Source organism: Poecilia reticulata, linkage group LG16 (assembly GCF_000633615.1).
Source record: "Poecilia reticulata strain Guanapo linkage group LG16, Guppy_female_1.0+MT, whole genome shotgun sequence".
Classification (NCBI taxonomy): domain Eukaryota; kingdom Metazoa; phylum Chordata; class Actinopteri; order Cyprinodontiformes; family Poeciliidae; genus Poecilia; species Poecilia reticulata.
The window spans coordinates 18,475,551-18,495,027 of NC_024346.1; the positions used below are offsets into that span (position 1 = coordinate 18,475,551).

At 38.6% G+C, this 19,477-nt stretch overlaps 3 protein-coding genes across 3 annotated transcripts in view; all 3 read left to right on the plus strand.

The window, feature by feature from the left end:
* The first annotated feature begins 3,265 nt into the window (after nt 1-3,265).
* LOC103478544 (tenascin-like) lies at nt 3,266-10,356 on the plus strand. Its single transcript, XM_008432454.2, has 16 exons — nt 3,266-3,396; nt 4,168-4,253; nt 4,463-5,978; nt 6,066-6,197; nt 6,276-7,046; nt 7,163-7,285; nt 7,434-7,577; nt 7,665-7,784; nt 7,896-8,051; nt 8,132-8,241; nt 8,307-8,439; nt 8,522-8,673; nt 8,749-8,845; nt 8,966-9,127; nt 9,646-9,809; nt 9,897-10,356. Exons 3-16 carry the CDS (start codon nt 4,586-4,588, stop codon nt 9,993-9,995), a joined length of 3,756 nt encoding a protein of 1,251 aa, XP_008430676.1. The 5' UTR covers nt 3,266-3,396; nt 4,168-4,253; nt 4,463-4,585; the 3' UTR covers nt 9,996-10,356.
* A 230-nt stretch (nt 10,357-10,586) lies between these two features.
* On the plus strand, nt 10,587-16,297 carry cyp21a2 (cytochrome P450, family 21, subfamily A, polypeptide 2). Its single transcript, XM_008432453.2, has 12 exons — nt 10,587-10,801; nt 10,903-11,094; nt 11,175-11,264; nt 12,270-12,424; nt 12,523-12,618; nt 12,859-12,969; nt 13,061-13,147; nt 14,150-14,233; nt 14,353-14,466; nt 14,564-14,730; nt 15,256-15,359; nt 15,444-16,297. The coding sequence occupies exons 1-12, from the start codon at nt 10,687-10,689 to the stop codon at nt 15,683-15,685; spliced, it is 1,557 nt and encodes a 518-aa protein (XP_008430675.1). The 5' UTR covers nt 10,587-10,686; the 3' UTR covers nt 15,686-16,297.
* A 3,056-nt stretch (nt 16,298-19,353) lies between these two features.
* Nucleotides 19,354-19,477, plus strand: part of LOC103478542 (uncharacterized) — a 5,573-nt gene continuing 5,449 nt past the window's right edge. The window contains exon 1 of the mRNA XM_008432452.2: nt 19,354-19,461. The gene's annotated coding sequence lies outside the window, so the exon portion shown is untranslated. The remainder of the gene's footprint in view (nt 19,462-19,477) is intronic.

Genomic DNA, 19,477 nt, shown 5'->3' on the forward strand with positions numbered 1-19,477 from the left:
GAAAAAGGAGATTGCAGCATGCAAACCAAAGGATATTGATGATATGGAGGCCTCTGTCAATAAGGATTAGGCTAAAAGGGAATTCACATCAGTAGAGATGAGTTAAATCAGTGCATTAATTACTGTATTTAACACAGATTATGCGTGTAATGTTGGGAAATGATAGGATCATAGTTATTACATTTGCAGCAGGTCATAACAATGGGTGGCTTCACTAAATCATGAAGATATTTGGAATAAAGAAACTTTGAGATTACAATATACAATCAAAGCTGCATTTTCTGTTAAACTTATCAGATGTTCACATGAGCTTTTTAAATTGTTCCTGTAGCTGAATAATTTTTCATTCATACTTAGACTGAAACTGAACATTGAAACCAAAGTGTAGATTTGTTTTCCCACCTTTCTTCCAGAAACATGATGCAGCTGGGTTTATTTTAGCCTTCCTGTGAAATACACTCATTTTTTTATGTTATCTTTTGCTTTTACGGGCAGCTAAGGATCTGAGAGGTTTCTCTGTGCTCAATTTGCCCTCCTCTTCCTGCTTGACATCTGCAACCAGAGGGAAAAGGAGGCGGGAAGGAGTGGTTTGGTTTTTTTTTTTTTTCAGGTCCATTCAGTCACTCTTATTGGACGGCCAGGGTTCAGATCAATCATACCCCTCATAACGACCAAAATTCCCCTTAAGAGAGAGTTTATGTCTCTTCTCCAATGTGGTCAAGCAGGAGACGTGATGCAGAAGGTTCTCAGTGCAATTACATAATTCAGAGCGAACAGGAGCGGGGAGGCCGTAGGTGAGGAGGCTGTGAACAAGCAAAGGCTTATGTGCCTATATTATTCTAATCTCAAGGAGCAGGTCCAATGTAAGCAACACGGGGGGACTGACCGTCACTTCAATCATAGCCTGTTCAATGGCCACACTGTTTCAGTCTCACTATTAGACATTTCATTAAAGTCAGATGAAGAAAGGGTAAATAAATATGCAGATTTCTCACATACTTTTGGTTACTGTCAGCAGCCAACATCATGATTCGAGAAAAGGAGCTTTTTGCCAAAGACTTCTTGGAATAATCAATGTATTATCAACAGTGAGAAGAGTACACTTATGTCTTTTTGAAGGATTTCAACTTTCAATTTGACTGATTCATGAATAGGCTGCAGCAGAGGAAGATTTGTGAAAGATGTCTTTAGGTTGGCTATTTCAATGAAATCTAAATTAAATGAATGCAGTTTTGAGAAAGATGCTGATCTCACAAATTTCCCTCAAACAACATCTAGAGATTTACAGGACCAGATGTGTTTTCTCAAGTGTGCAAGTCCTAGTAGGTGTTGAAATGAAGCTCAAAAGGCCAGGTCACGGTCAGCAGCCTGATGGTGGTCCATGATGCAGAGAGGTATAAGATTGGAGATGTTTTTGTAGGCTGCCATCTAACAGAGATAGACCACCTACTCTGGAGTTCATGGAATTTTTTATTTTCATTTGAGGCTGTTATCAGCAATTTGTTTGCAGAAATGTCACCAAAAATCTATTTATTGCATAAGATTGTGCTTGTGCTTGGAGGTTGGATATTTTTTGCCAAAGCCTTAAAAACATTTATTTTAAATTCACTTCTGTTTAAGTCATAAGGAAAACAAATCAGTAAAAATCTCTTTTAATGTCCTATTAAGATTTGGCCATTTACTGATAAGGATGCAAATTTTCAGGGTTATTACTTGCATTGAGAAGAGTGCATATTTCTGGGTTTTTTTGTTTTGTTTTTTTGCACAGAAATACAAAAATACCACCAAGAAACCACAACAATGAGCAATTCCATATGGAGAGTAACAGATGAATCAGTAGTATAAAGTGTTTTTCTTTAATACTTTAATCATGACCGGAGATAAAACAAAGTGTATTTTTTTCTTTTTATAGAATTAGTAATGCAAGAGAGAACACAACTAAAAGAATGACAGTGTAAAGAAACACCATACTGAAGAATTTAGTTTCTTCTTAATGTGTTAACATTATTTCAAAACAGATCAATCTACAGCACCCTCCACACTTATTGGTAACGCTTCTGAAAATGAGTGGCCATGTGGAACTTTTCCACATGTTCATCCCTTGTTTGTTCCTGTATGCAGTGTTTCCTGTCCAGAAGCTCAAATGTAGTTTTGTCTGAAATGGGTCACAATAGTGTTTAGGAACCTTCTTATATATTTGCATTTGTAATATGAGAGAAAAAACCTGCTATGCATCAGAAATAACCATTTGGCATTTTGAAAAGGAGTAATGGATCGTGCACTTCTGAAACATTTCCGTACCTCACTTTCTGTCCTACTTATCGTTTGTGCTGGTAAGATAAACTTGAGTCATCACCCATCCTCCCTCGCCACTGTATTTCAATGATTTTGTTACATTTCTTAGTATTCCCTTAAAGTTAGACAGCAGCCCCCACTACTTTTGTGTCTACATGGTGATTCTACGTATAGAATACGAATAGATAAAATATTGATGTCAATGTCATGGTGAAAGCGCCACACTTAATTTGCAATAAAAGGCTGTGATGATCTCAGCTGCTGTTTCTGACCTCTTGTTAACGTGCAAGAGCGTCACATACCCCCCGTTTGCTCTAAACCTTTTATATCGTTTTCTTCATGTGGTTTACAAAAGGTGGGATGGTGGGTGGCCGGTGGGTTAGAGATGCAATACCGGCACAGAGGATTCCTAACATCCTGCGGATAGTCGGTTGCTAGCACAACTCACGCACAGTTACATCTCATTACCTTCAACAAACAGCCGATTCATATATCTGGGGGGTTTCTGTATCCTGGAGTCGGCGCTGGATACTTACAGTGTTGGGCTTTGTATTCCAGCTGAATCATGCATTTACAGTGTGCGCTGATGGCAGCTGCAGCTGAAAAAATTCAAGACACTTGCAGAACATGATCAAATCAAATTGTAAGCATAGCTTTGCAATGTTTTTCATTTTAGCAACTAAAACATGATGTACAAGAAATTAATAATATAGTTATATATACATTTATTAGTAGATAATTCTGGTGCTGATTAGAGTAGACGTCAGCAAAACATGTTAAATGAAATAATAAGAATTTTCACAGAAAATGAAAGTGGTACATTTAAGGTTTGAGTGAGTGCAAAAGTCTCTGTTTTTTGTAACTCCTACACAAATATTTTTGCCCGTGGTCAGGCGTTGAGGGACCAGTAGGCGTGGTGGAGGTGTGTTTGTAATAGGAAGGTGTAGGAGGTGTTAGCAGGGCCAGTCTTCATCACTCACCTCCTTTATATTGGGGGTCCCTTTTTCAAATCTTTCCTCTCAGATCCGATCCCGTCTGCTGGAGTTGCTTTGGCTCAGATGGCGTCAGAGACATAAAGCAAACAACTCATTCATCAGTCAGGTAGGTTTTCTTCTCCATAATTATTTAAAAGAGATAACTGGACTCTTTCAAAGTAATAATACATAGCATTTGCTCCAAAGGTAGACATGACAGTGTATATATACTATGTTGTGTTGCAGTATTCATGGGGATTTACCTTGTTTTGTGTGAATTTTTTATTTGTTGTGATTTACATGTAATGCTTTTGATGATGGAATGAAAAATACATGGATATTGTGTATGTATGCAGGTTAAAAGTGTGCAAGTTGTTGCAACAAGTAAAACTTTATTATAGTGCTTAAAAAAATAAAGTCACACAAGTTTTCTTAGTTCTCCAGTTTGATTCTTCATAAATTTATAACAGCAACTGGACATTTGTGGGAGTTTTAGAGTTTTGGCTTCGCTGGTTTGTGCAGCTTTCTGTACCTTGAAAGGTCTACCTTGTCTCACAGTTCAGTACAGTGATGCTTTGTTACTGCTCAGCGTACTCTCACTGGTCAACTCTGGGTTTTCCACTCAAGTCTTGCTTCTTCCTGGTCATTTAAAAACTTGGTTTGGCAAGCTGTTCAATCCAGGGCTGTGTTTGTATATGTGTTAGAAAATTCTGTTTTAACTATGTAAATGTAAATACATGATTATTGGATGCAAAATCCATTAGTTTGGAGGACTTTATGTCAAATCAAAATTGTATCTTTTTGACTGTAGCATAGTTATTACTCGGTGTAACATTAATATGAAATAAAACAACCTCTATCCAATTACATATTCTCTTCTGTTTTTTAAACTTTACAGTCTGTTTAAAGAAGGTAAAGACTTTCAAAGAAGACATCTACGCTAGTTTCCAAAACAGCTACACAACTTTGGTGCAGTGTTTCATGGTAAAACACTACCCAACAAATACACTTGTCATAAATATTACTGATGTAAAAAAATACCTTATCTGAAGAGTGTAAATGGGAACTCTGTGAATCTGGAGCGAAAAAAGACCAAAAATACTCCTATAATCAGAAAAAGTGTGCTAGCAACTTAAACACATTTAAAAACTCATAGATCTGTAATTGTAATGATTTCCTTTTTTCATCCATAGGAGAGACCTGCCAAAGTCACCACCAGCAGCATCTCCTAAGAAGCATAGAGAAAATACATTATTGTTTTTGTATAGTAGTTTTCCAAAAGTTTTACAACATCCCTGCACAGCAGCCATTGCAATATGCTAATTACCTTCGGACTTATCTTACTCCTAACCCCATTCCCCTCCTTTCAAACCACGACCCTTGACAAAAGAGATGCTGCAGGAAGCAATGTGACCAAAGCCAATACTGTTTCAACCTTATCAAAACCAAAAACCACTGCTGCCCCTTCTAAACAGAGTTTGAACCCCACCCTAAAGCCAAACACTGTCACTGTGACAATTTTACCCACTGCAGGCTCCAACCAAAAATCAGCAGCCAATGCTGCAACAACCACCAAGAGCAAACTCAGTGTTGCAGTGGTTCAAACCACTCCACCATCACCAGCAAAGGCTCCTAAAGCCACTGACAACAACAGAGACAAACACAAACTCAACCAGACAGCTTCAACTAAGCTTCTGTCACTTAGTGAAGAAAAAGCCAATAAAATGAAGTCTGAGCCTACTGGAGTTCACCAAGACCAGTCAACTATCACAAAGCTTTCCTCAGACAGTACTTTGAAAACCACCAGGAACAAACCTCAACAATCTCTCAATCAAACTACATCATCAAAATCTCCTTTAGCCAGGAATGAGAAGAATGCTGAGGACAAGTCCAGTCACAATGTTCCTTCTGTACCTTCCAGTGGCAGTAAGCCCACCAAAGACAGGGCTGCAGCTGGTAACCAGACTGTTTTTGATAATCCCCTCACCACCGGTGATGAGAAGCCCAAAGACAAGTTAACTCCAAATGTTCCGTCTTCACCTACCAGTGGTGGCAAAACTTCTCGAGTCAAGACAACAGCCTCTGGTAACCAGACCATTGCTCAAACACGCACCCCTAAAAGTGATGAGAAGTCCAAAGACAAATCAACTCAGAGCTTTCCGTCTTTATCTACCACCAGTAGACCTACAAAAGTCAAATCCACAGTATCTACTAATCAGACAACTTCTGATAATTCTCCTCCTAGTGGTGATAAAAAGTCTAAAGATGCTTCAAATAATCTGCCTTTACCTACAAATGGCACTAAAACTACTAAAAATAAGCATAAAGAGTCTGGAAATCCATCTGTTGTTGATAGCCAAAAGATCAATGATGAGAAGGCCAAAGACAAGCCTGGTGAAAGAGCCGGAGGATCCAATAAAGATAAAGAAATGGGCACCATTACTATTACTCAGAGTCCTTTAATCCAGGCAACCAGCAAAGACAATGCTGGTCCTTCACAGCCCCTTAAAGTGATCATCAGTTTCAATGGTGACTGGAGCCACACAAAGGAACAGGAGCTGACATTAAAGCCTGGTGCTCCACTGGTGATGACGCATAGCATCAACCTGCTACCTGGTGGGTGTGCAGGGGGATGTGAAGCTGAGGTGGCTGCTCTGAAAGGACGCCTGACCCAGCTGGAAAGAGAGATGTCCCTTCTAAAGGAGAAATGTAGCTATGAAATAAAAATATTTTAAATCTAACATCAGACAATGGAGACAGGGTTTAATAATCATGCTTCTTCTTTTTGTCAACCAGGTCCATGTTCTGCAAATTGCCCAAATGACTGTAGTGGCAATGGGAAATGTGAGAAGGGGAAATGTATTTGCCATAAAGGATTGATAGGTCTCGACTGCAGTAAGTGTGCAAAAGATGCCGAGTGCTTTAAAGGTAAGAATACGTTTGTTATGTTTCCAAAGTTCATTTTATTCCACCTCTAACTAACTTTAAAATTTCCCTGTTCACAAGATGAAAAGAAGGGTTCAAATACAACCACTGGATCTATGAATGACAGTGAAAAAGAGGTCCATGGAGAAAAACCAGAGATCAAAAAGCTTCCTCCAGCAACAACTCCACAAAGACCAAGGAAATTACCGCTCCAAGATGAGCCACGATCAAATGTAACACAGAGCAATGAGAATAAAACCAACAGCACAAAAAGCAAGGATGAAAACAAAAACAACTCTGTTGAGCTTCTCAACACGAACAAGAATCAAGTAAAGACATCCACTGACATAAACCGAATTCCAACAAGCCCATCAACAGAGGACAACAACAAAGTTCTTGAGAACAATACAACAATCGATCACTCCTCCAGAAAACATGGAGGCTTAGGATCGGTGAAGGCTGTGAACATCTCCACCTCTAGCTTCACTATCACATGGTTAGCGCCACACCGTATGTTCAAGAATTTCACTGTGATCAGAAGAGAGCCTCGCACTGACAGTGACACTGACGAGAACGAGGGGCTAGGAGAGGAGATTGTTGAAAGAGACTTGATGCCTGGCACTAGAACCTCAATTGAAGTCCACAGTCAGAGCACCAACACAACTGTCTCCTCTGGTAAAAGTGCTGAATCTAGAAGTAAAACTGAAACTAAGAGGATCTCGAGAGTGGTGCCTGGCAGCGCACGATCCTTCAAGTTCAGTAATCTCAAGGCAAACACACGTTACGTGGTCCACGTATTTGGTTCTACAGCAGACAGAAGATCCAAGGTTCACAGAGTTACAGCAACCACAGGTGGGATATGAAATACAAGAAACATATTTCCAAATGGTTTCAACACTCTCAAAATAGATTTTGCTAAGAAGCTCTGACACTAATCAATGAATAAAACTACTCGTTTCTATTTCCAGGTCCTGAGAAACCCACAGAACTGGTTTTTAGTAATGTAACAGAGTCCTCTCTGACTGTTTCTTGGACCAAACCAAACACCATATTTACAGGCTTTAGAGTAACATACATCAACATCGCAACAGGTTAGTCAAACCAACTTTATCATAAGACAAAGGCATTGATTAAAGCAAAAGAACCAAAGTCAGTAAATATAGACAGAAACCCTGCGATGTGGGTTACAAACTTGAAAGAGAGGTAAATGTAATACAACGCTTGTGTTCATGTTGTCAGGGAAAAGCCAGTTTGTGGCTGTGGACTCTCACCAATCAAGTGTTGTTCTGTCTACATTGTCTGCTGGATCATCCTACATTATTAGTGTCACTACAACCAAAGGAAGCGCTCAGAGTGATGAACTCACTTCAGTTATCACAACAGGTATTGTTAGAAAAGTTCACCCAGTACACATGGTGTACAAGAAGGTCAATTAATGTGCTGTGAATGTTTTTTTGTTTTTTTTCATAGTACCTGCTCCTCCAACACATCTCCAAGTCATCAATGTGACAGATAACACGGCTATGCTGCGTTGGACACCCAGCCTGGGGAAAGTAGATCGTTTCATTGTTGGCTATGGGTCCTCCAAGAGTGAGTTTGAACTGACAGTAAAAATAAGTGTAAACATGGAATTGAATGATCCATCAATCAATTGCTTTTTTTGTTTTGTTTTGTTTTTGTTTTTTATATTTTTGAGTACAGCTCCGAATGTTACAGTAACAGTGATGCTGTCAGGAAATTCAGTGCAGTACCAGCTGAAAGGTTTACAGAGAGGGACTCTGTATAAGGTCAAAGTGCGGACCCAAAAGAACAACCTCCAGAGTATGGGAATATCTACTTCATTTACAACAGCAAATGGTGAGTACAATAAGAATAACTGAAGGCTTTAGAGTTTTACCTTCTTAACCTTAAACATATGCACTTCTTCTGTTTCCTAGTGGTTAAGGCCAGTGAAATTGGTGGTCGGTCTGCAGTGATCGCCTGGAGGACTTCTGTTGTTTTTCACAGCTACAGAATGATCTATCAGATGGCAAAAGAGGAGGCAAAGGTGAGTGAGTATCCGCTTTTGATTGGACCAATTTGACCAAATTAAGACTCTACTTTCTGTGTTAGGAAGTCATCCTGGAGCCACCCATCACAGAGTATAAACTGACTGGCCTGATTCCGTCATCATCCTATTCTGTTGTGGTACAAGGCGAGAAAAATGGAAAGTATACGTCACTTGTCACGTCACAGTTTGTCACCGGTGATTATTTTTTTCTCACTATTTAGATTAGTTAGAGTTAAATATTCATATACTCTAAGGCACATGATTCTTTGCCTTCCAGGAAAATTGCGCTTCCCTTTCCCTACTGAATGCTCACAAGAATTGCTAAATGGAGCTCTGGAGTCAGGGGAAGTGACCATCTACCCGCAAGGGAAAGAGGGGCGAGCAGTGAGAGTTTACTGTGACATGGAAACAGACGGAGGCGGATGGACGGTACAAGAAACTGCAAAGACATTTACGAAGTCAGTTGGCGAAACAGGATGCAAAATCAATTTGTGTGCTTTATAGGTTTTCCAGAGACGGATGAATGGAAAAACCGATTTCTACAGAACCTGGAGTGAATATAAAGCTGGCTTTGGAAACCTGAGTGAAGAGTTCTGGCTAGGTATTGTTGGACATTATTGCTCATTTCATTATCCGGACGTTGTTGTTGCATTTTAAAGGAAAAGAAATATGCTTTGTTCACCTATGCAACTTAGTGTTTTTTTTTTCTGTCTTTGGCCAGGAAATGAGCTCTTGCACAACCTGACCAGTATTGGCCCCGTGAGCCTGAGAGTGGATTTGCAGTCTGGAAATGACACAGCTTACGCTCGTTACGTCAACTTTTCTGTTGCTTCAGAAGGGAGAAACTATACTCTTACTGTATCTGGATACACAGGAACAGCAGGTGCATTTTAAAGGAAAAAAAAGATTTGTAAACAACTCTATAAACATTTTTTCAAAATTAAAATATATGTGTGAAAACTCATGCCAAACATGGGTTAAAAAGTTTAAAATTCCAAGAATAGGCAAACATTACAACCTTAAATTTCCAAGTTATTATTTTTTTTTCCTTTTTGTGATATTGATTATTTTTTAAGCTTAATAAATTATTAAGCAAAACAAAAATTGCTGTCCAAAATCCTAGTAGGAATATGAAATCTCTCAGGAAACCACTTGCAATGGTACAAAAATTATGTTTTTGCATTTATTATTATTATTGCTTATTTATGGCACCTAAAAATGCTGTAACCTTATGTTTGTGGGTTTTGTTGTATTGTCCATGTTTACCGTAAGTTACAGGTTAGCATAATGTCCTTGGAAGTTTAAAAAGAACTTCATAGAAGAAACTGTAACAATCTAGTTTGGTTTTTTTCAGCTAGATATCAAACAGATCCTAATTTAGATGCTTTTTTTCCCTGCTAGGTGACTCCATGAAGTACCATAATGGCCGCCCATTCTCAACTCGAGACAAGGAACCAGACCCTCTGGGGATCCACTGTGCCAAGGCTTATGTGGGGGGCTGGTGGTACAAAAACTGCTACAAAGTCAACCTCAACGGCCTTTACGGCATGAACAGCAATAATCAGGTTACCAACTTTCCTCACATTTTTCAAATTCTATGGGACTGCACATAGACCACAGATCAGTGATTTTCTGTTTGTTTCTGTTTACAGGGAATAGTCTGGATAGACTGGAGAGGCAAAGACGTGTCCATTCCCTTCTCTGAGATGAAGTTCAGACCGTCTCGGTTCTCCCCTGCAACTCACGGCTAAAGATGCTTCAAGCTCCGAGACTTGTACATACCTGCGTCTGCATGTCTACTCCCACAATAAATTTCATGTAGGATTTTTTTTTTCAGATACTACTGGAACAATCAGTGTATGTAGTTCAGTTTGAAATATGTTTGTTTTTGTTTTGTTTTGGGGGGGTTTCTGAGCTATTCTTATGGAAAATAAAACAAGAGAGTGGAAGAGTAGCTCATTGCATCTGAATACTAAAGAAACCTTTTGCTTGAATATGATTTTATCTGTTTTACCTCTAATAAATCTATGTGCACCGCACACATTAATCCCACTATTACTGTATTATTATGCACTGTCAATTGGAATAAATATTGCTTAAGTGGGTCTCGCATGTCATTTTTTGCATTTTTCTTGTTTTAAACCAGAGCTATTTTGCAGAAAACTTGCACAGCACAAAGCTAAACATCAGCCTGACTGACATGTAAATAGAGGTGTGTTTTAATACCCTTCAACACGTCCTGACTGTGGTCATCACGTTATCTCTTGTTATATGTGCTGGAGTCATTACATCATTAGATATGTTGACCTAAAAAAAAAAAAATATTTAGCTATCCTTGATTACAGTGCAAACACTGACAGCTTATCAAACTGAGAAGTATAAAAGAGTAGTGTAGTGTACGGAACTGCTTTTTAAAGTAGGGGATGTGTGAGAGAAGACAAAATGGCAGTAGGGATGTCACTGGTCAGTGTCGGAGCATTATTTTTTCTTGCGCTGCTCATTTTGGTACTGATTGCCAGTCAACGAAACACTCATTCGCAAGGACAGGATAAAAAAAGTAAGTGTGCTGGAAAACTCTATTTACTGTGTGAATAATTCATATTTCATGTTTGCTTAATAATTCAACCGTACCTTTTTTTCTCTTCTAAAATTTGAAAGGAGTAAAAATTGGACTTCTGCAGCATCTGTATCAGTTTGTTCGCAGTTCTTCAAAACCTTCTCTCCCCGGCCCCCCGAGTCGCTTCCTTATTGGCAACATGATGGAACTGACACACGATCACTTGCCGATTCACCTGACCAATCTGGGCCAACGCTACGGAAGCATCTACCGCCTAAAATGTGGAAAAACAAGTAATTGTTCACATAAGGGTCACATAGTTTTTCTCTGTCTGACAGACATGTAACCCTTCATTTCTGCTCTGTTTGTGAAGCCATGGTGGTGCTCAACAGTTGTGAAGTCATCAGAGAAGCACTGGTGAAGAAATGGTCTGATTTTGCTGGGCGACCAATTTCCTACACAGGCAAGATATTCTTCAGTTTTCTTGATAGACATATCTCTATGAATTAGGAAGTCGATGAAATTATGCTTTGTCAGTAATTCAACTCAAAAGGGGAAACTTGATTTTTAACACACAGGATGGTTTTTTTCTTTTGTTTTTTTGTTATTTTGAACCATTTTTTCTGGCCCATTAAGAACAGGGACAGTGCAGGTAGGCGTCTATGTCCTGCTGGAAGATGAAATCAGCATCTCCACAAACCTTGTCAGCAGAGGTAATTATGAAGCATTAGGTGTCCTGGTAGGTAGCTGGGTTGAACGTGAATAAACACCAGCAAAAAAAAAACATGGCTTTTTAACTGAGCGCTGTGGAAACTTCCCTCTGGACTTCAAGCAAACTTGGACCAGACTTTCTGCCTCTCTGCCAGCAGAGAGACTTTTTAATCCGATTAAAAGTGGATGAGTTTAATGAAAAATTGTGTTTTATCTGAAAAGACAAAGTCGAGGCCTTTGCTAAGATAAGATGCATCTGGTGTTGTCCCAGATTTAGGAGTGAATCAACTCAAGGAGTGCAACGCTCATGTGAAGTAAACATTTGTGTGTGGTGGCTCTTGAAGAACTGACTCCAGCTGCAGTCCACGTCCTGTCAACATCCAAGCTCAAAAATTGTCCTTGCTTCCAAATCCTCTCAACATTGTAGCTTTTCTTGTTGCTGGTTCACCGTTTTTTTTATTTATTATTATTACTTTTTTGTTTTATACAAACATTTTTTTTCTACTAAACTTTCCAATAATCTGCTTGGATACAGCAGTATACTCAGCCATTTTCTTTCTCTAGTCTTGTGGCTTACCCTCCTTTAATTATTTATTCCCTTTTTATTCTGTCATGTTTATTCCTTTTATTAGCTGTAGCAGCTTTCAAAGTTAAATGTTCAAAAATTCTCCACTCTGTATAAACATTTACGTAGCTGAGTTTAACTTTACAATTGTAGTCTCTATATTCCCTGATATTTTCGTCACACTCGAAACAGGAGACATTGTATCTGGAGGAGGACGTAACATCTCTCTGGGAGATTACACCGAGGAGTGGAGGGCACACCGGCGTCTCGTCCACAGTGCCTTGCAGCGCTGCTGCCAGCAGTCTTTACATGGGGTGATTGAGAGACAGGCCTTGCATTTGAGAAAGGTACAGAAAACAAGGACAGGTCCAGTGAGACCAAACCGAATGCCGGGGAATTTCCAATGTTACACAACCTGATAAAGCGCGGCCTGTTTATCTCTCAGGTTCTGATGGATTATCAAGAAAGTGCTGTTGACCTCTCAGAAGATTTTACTGTGGCGGCCAGTAACGTCATCACCACTTTAGCTTTTGGGAAAGAAGTGGGTCTACTTTCTCCAGCTGTTTATTTTAAGCTCTTGAGTTCTGAGGACAGTTTATAAAATGTGTTTCAATGAACAGCTGTGATTGTGCCAGAGCTGAAATTGGTTGTTTGTTTGTGTTGGGGAGAGCGCAAAGTTTCTGTTTGAATAGTTGTGTTTAGGGGTGAGGGTTGCAAAAAGATGGTCACGTAGTCCATTTTACCTTAGAACACAGTGTGTATCCTTTTTTTTTTTTTCTAGTATGATAAGACATCACCAGAGCTGCAGGAGCTGCACCACTGCCTGAACAAGATCGTTGCCCTGTGGGGCTCCTCGTGGATTTCAGCCCTGGATTCTTTTCCACTGCTGAGAGTCAGTAAATATTTAATATTATGACCAACAGTCACCGGGTTATTAAAGCACATTTTATTCATAAATTCATGTTTTATTTCCTCTCTTAAAGAAATTACCAAATCCCGTATTTGCTTGTCTTCTCAAAGAAGTGGCCAGGAGGGATGCAATCATAAAACAGCACCTTAACAGTTACAAGGTTGGTGAATTTCAAAAATAGATAAAGCATGAAGCATGTCTATGTTTTGTAATTGATCACCCTGTTACCGGTTCATCATGCAGTTTTGTCACAAACATTTTCGTTTCACATGTCCGTGTAGGGTAAGTACCTTCTGATCCAACATCTGTAGGACCAATTTAGGGGTGCACCTTCCAACCACGGCACTTTTGGATAACTACATGTAAAAGGAAAAGAAATGTTTGATTATAGGCTGAATGAATTATCAGTATTCATGCACAAATGCAAGAGCCAAGACACAGAAACAGCAGCACAAAACACACAGTAACGGCAGCTAGGTAGGTTAGGAAACTTAAAAAATAGGCTAACTGAATGACAGACAGTAAATTTACTGTTATGTAAATTTTCTCATACATAACAGTCATGAATGACACATAAATAGAGTAATGTTAGCTAGTTTGAGAACAATAAAATAGACTAAAATAATGGTAAACACAGTCACACCATAGGGATGGATCACACATAACGTTTAAACATCCACACACAGTAGTAAGGGCAGATTTTCCTCTCCACTGCTGCTACATGCATGTTCAGTATGAGGGATTGCTGGAAGTCAGCATTCAAAGTCAAGTGAACCTGATGGACTTTGATAACTAGCATCAACTGGAATGAGATTGTATTGAAATGATTTTTGTGAATTTGTAAATAATGACAATTTAATGCAAAGTTGACACTTTCAATGGACTTTCAATGCAACTTTTAGAGCAACTTGGCATTAAAAGTGTCATTATTTATCGAATGACACTTAATGACAACTGTCATAAACATTCATGAAGACTTCTTTATGTTCATGACAGATGTTATGTCATGTTTTTGACGGTGTCATGTCAGTCTTATCCACACCCCTTCAGATAAAGTGTTACCAAAATCTCAAGGATTAAATTCAATTAATAAGATGCTATATCCAAGTCTGTTTAAGTATCATTTCTAAGTTATTTTTGTCTTTCTACATTCTGTTTGCAGGCACAAAACAATATAAACGAAGATGCTATAACAGGATTCCTCCTCCAGGGCCTTGACAAACATCAAAGCACAGAAAATGGAGAGGTATATACCTTCATTAACTGCCAGGAAATATTAAAAAGGAGATATTTATAGTAATCCAATATTTTTAAGTAAGCAGAACTTAATCTGCAAACAAACTGTAGACATGTTCTCATCTCCAGCTCCTGACTGATGTCCATGTCCACATGGCGACTGTGGATCTGATCATCGGTGGAACAGAGACCGCTGCAGCTTGGCTCAGCTGGACTGTGGCCTTCCTGCTGCACAGACCAGAGGCATAGGAAACTTTTACCCTTAATATTTTTAATGTCATTTACACATCTTGCAGGTTGTGTCTGTGTCTCATCTCTTATTTTTTTTCCTATGGTTTAGGTGCAGACCAGCGTATATGAGGAGCTGTGCAGAGTTTTAGAGGGGCGGTATCCTAAATACAGTGACAGACACAGACTTCCTGTGTTGTCCTCTCTTATCAGTGAGATGCTCAGACTCAGGCCAGTTGCTCCTTTGGCCGTTCCACACAGAGCCATCAGGGACAGCAGGTTAACTCAGCTACAATTGCATAATGTGATAGTGATTCAGTGCATTTGTTTATAATTTGGATTCATAGAGTTAAAATTTCTAAAATTTTCTTTACATATTTGAATAGTGGCTATTTAGTATACTAATATTTTTACAGAACAGATGACAAATACAAAAGTGGCTGGTGAACCAGGTTTCTTCTGAAATGTTGACAATTAACACTCATCTGTCTAAACTGAATGATACGTCTTTCCCATTTTGAAGAACAACCATTAGGCTCAGTGTTATGTCATCTTTACTGACATTGTAAGAGCTTTCAGTAGTACTTTCTGAACATAGAATTAGATAACTCAACTGAATTACATAAAGGTTACAAATTTTCTAAATTTGATTTTCCTGCTTTTGCTATTGCAATAAAATATTTATTTAAGTCATTAATTTAAATGTATTTATCAATGTATTATCTTTACCTTTTTGTTTGCTTGCATTGCTTTTTCTACAGTGTTTTACTTGGAATTTGACTCTGATTTTGAACCCATGTGCAGCATCGCAGGTTATTTCATCCCGAAGAACACGGTCATCATTCCCAATCTTTTTGGAGCACATCATGATCCAGCAGTTTGGTCCGAGCCGTACAGCTTCAAACCTGGTACAGCTTTACATCCCCAGCTGCAGTGTCCTGCCTGAGCTGGCTCAGCAGGTTTCAATTTGAATCTGTTATTTTTGCTTTCAGAGCGCTTTCAGGAGGGAGGTGGCGGCTCCGCTCGCTTCCTGATGCCTTTTGGAGGGGGTGCTCGGCTCTGCCTGGGGGAGTCTGTTGCCAAAATCGAACTCTTTCTGTTCACTGCTTACTTGCTGAGAGATTTCCAGTTTGTCCTTCCTCAGAACGAATGCTCCCCGCCTGACCTCAGGGGGGTCGCCAGTGTTGTGCTTAAGATCAAGGCCTACAAAGTTGTGGCGTGTCCTAGGCCTTGAACTAGTCCTTGGGTAGTAGTGTGAACACGTTTTCATCGCTGTAAATGTTTTCCTTTTGTTGCATTTGAGTCAGAAGAAGTTCCTTAACAAATTCAACATGTGGATCAAAACTTCTGGAAAGAACAGAGCGGCAAAAATGTCTAACCTTAACCTCTGTGTAGCAATGCACATGGATCCATCTGTATCTGATTATGTACTGGAGACTCTAATTTTGAAACAATTATGGCACCACCAAGTGGACAAACACTGTACATGCATGTTGCTTACTTTTTGCATCTTCATTTTTTATTCCAAAGGCTAAAAAGAGTTATATGTAGTCATACTTTAAGAAAATGATTAACATTTTTCTGGATTTGGTCACCAAATGTCATCAAGTTGAATGCTTATAAGAACATAGGAAACAAATCTAAATTTGGTCAAATACTGCGACCAAATTTACTCAAAATGAGTGAACTTATATTTACACTTGATGAACAGCTACTTATGATTGAATATTACATTTTGTCTATGAAGATTTTTTTTTAAATCAGTAGCTCAAAAAAATGGTTCAAATGAACCAAAATTATAGCTAAATTTTACATGCATGGTTTTTAGTAAAGTAAAAACCATAGCTAAATGTACCAGTACACACACACACACACATATATATATATATATATATATATATATATATATATATACAAACAATACAGAGAATTATTTTTTCAAGTCATGCCATGTGCTTATTACCACAGTTTACAGCTCAAAATCTAACTTTATTTGTTTAATTCCCAAATAGCTCCTGTGTTGAGAGTAAACTTCTTCTGTTGAATCCGATGTTTCTATGAATTATGATTGTGGTTAGGTTTCAGAAAAGTCTTGAAGTGAATAATAAATGATAAAATAATTTCAGCTATTTTTATTTAACAGTTGTTGAAAACCCCATTCCTGCAGAGGACACTGTTGAGCTTATGTGTTCCCACAATACATTTATAAGATTTGTTCCCTACAAAAATAAAACAGGCATATCAAAAAGAAAACTTAATTGGGTATGTTGATTCAATAACTGGTAAAAATCCATCTGTTTACTTTACAAAACTCATTATAACCAATTAACTGAGTGACCGTGACAGGATATGGAAATGTCAAATAACCCAGAATGGTGAGGTTAAAGCCTGTGCTAGTTACAGGACAACATTAGGAGGTAATGCTCTTCTATAAGAAATTCAAACTGTGGTTTGAATGTGGTTTATGTTTATGTGGTTTGAATGAATTATGGCAAGTACAAAGGTTGAGCTTTGCTCTCTTTCCTGTAGATGGGCTGGAGGAAGTGTTCACAGCTGTTGGTAAGTCAGTGCGTAGACATAATATAAGGATAGACGCCTCATGGACCGCTCTCGCCCATTGTCGCTGACGAGATTTAGGGCGGCCATCTTGGAGCGGTCCACCGCTCCACTCAGCGTTATGTGTTTAGCAGGCAYAATGACGTATCAGCGCATTTAATCGATCATAACACGCTTTTTTGTTACTGGAAACCATATTCAAGCATCTATCAAAGCTACATTTATAAACAATTGTATTTTTTAAGTATGTTTTTAATACATAGTTCAGCATATTTAAATATGATTAGTGACTATAACAATAGAATAGGAATGGAATATTCAGATATTGATGTATGATGAGCATATCACAAAGCACACAGCTGTTCATAATTTATTTACTAAATTATTTAGTAATATCAATACATATTTACATAACTATACAAACACAAATAAATAATGATTAATACTGAATAATATATATTGGATACATGTTATATGTATGTATGTATATACATACATATATAGATGTATATGTTTTTCAGCCGAGGATTTCTAGCTTCAAAGAGATTCAACAGCTGAGATTGAGTCCAAAATCCGATGTGAGATTCATCCGAGCTACAGTGAATCTGTCTCTCTTTAAGACATCTCCCTCTTCTTCCTCACATTGTGTCTTTAGGAAACCTTCAAAACAAAAACGGAAGATTTGGGAGCTATCTTACTTTAGCCAGAGTGAAAGAATTACATATAACAGTCTTTACCACCTCTTTAAACTTTGCTGGTGAATGTTATAACACATAATATAAGTTTTATAATATATGTTACACTGTTTATTTCTAATGTGTGTCAGATGCTCTTGTGTCAGATAATCTAAGTCAATGTTAGAGAATAATAATTTTTTTTAGATTTACGGAATCTCAGTTAGCCTTCATAGCGGGGCTGAACCCCGTATTACACTAAGCACTAAAGCTAATAGCTGGTATCTCGCCGGTGGACATAAATACACTTAAGTAATATTCTAATATGAATATATACACAATAATATGTCCATCTTACTTGTGAAATGTTGTCTGTCGAGCCCTCACATCAATAGTCCATCGATCTGAACAATATCCCTCAGTGCTGAGGCATCTTCTGTTGTTTTGGTTGAGCAAAATATCAGGGACGACCGCTCCAAGATGGCCGCCGTATTTCCTGCGCCATCCAATGATTGGATGGCGCAGTGATTGGATGGGTCCAGTGATTGGACCCCATCCAATCACTGGACCCCAAAGATCACCTGGTGACATTGTGATGTAGAGCTGTGTATCATCCGCATAGTTATGGTAGCTAATCTTATTTCCTGTCATAACAAGTGGGAGCATATAAATATTGAAAAGAAGAGGTCCTAGGATTGAACCTTGGGGTACCCCACATGTGACCTTTGACCTCTCTGATGAGAAGTTTCCGATTGAAACAAAGAAATCCCTGTTCTTTATGTAAGATTCAAACCAGTTGAGCACTGGACCGGAGAGTCCGACCCAAGTCTCCAGTCGATTCAGTAAAATGTCGTGGTCAACAGTGTYGAAAGCTGCACTGAGGTCCAACAGAACCAGCACTGTGGTTCTCCCACAGTCTGTATTTATATGGATGTCATTGAACACTTTTACAAGTGTTCAATGATTTTCGTGCTGTGGTGAGCACGAAAACCAGACTGGAAGGAGTCAAAGCGATTCATTATTGTTAGGAAGTTATTCAATTGTTTAAAAACTACTTTTTAAATAATTTTGCTGATGAATAGGAGGTTGGAGATCGGCCTGTAATTCTGCAGCAGTGATTTGTCTAGATTGTTCTTTTTTATCAGTGGTTTGATAACTGCTGTTTTCAAAGCCTGGGGGAAAACATCTGAAGAGAACGATGAGTTTACTATTTGGATCAGATCATTAGCAACGACGGGCAAAACTTTCTTAAAGAAATACGTGGGTAGGACATCCAGACAGCAGGAACCGGAGCTTAGCTGACTTTTAATTTCTTCAAGGGTTTTATAATGAAGTAGTTGAAATTGGGTCATTTTTCCTGCATTTATTTTGTTTGGGCATAGTATTGATACTGGCTTTGGAGTGGATGTGTAGATTAATCATCTGATCTTTTGAATTTTCTCTGAAAATAAACTGGAGAACTTGTTGCAGGCAGCATTAGATTGAAGTTCAGGTGGCAATAGATACGTGCTACCTGCTTTGAAAATAAATGCTCAAGACTTATTTATATTTTTAGTCTAAATGCATTGTTTTATTATTACACATAGATCCTGTGCTGCACTTTGCTATGGCAGGAGACAGAGTTACCTTGACATGTGGTTTACCTTCTACTGGATCCTGCTCTTCAGTAAACTGGACAGTCACAGCTAGGATATGGGATACAGATGAGGTGGTTACAGCTGGAAAAGTGACACATTTAAAGGAAAACAAGTATCGTCTGCTAAAGGATTGCTCCCTGGAGATCCCTCAGATGGAGC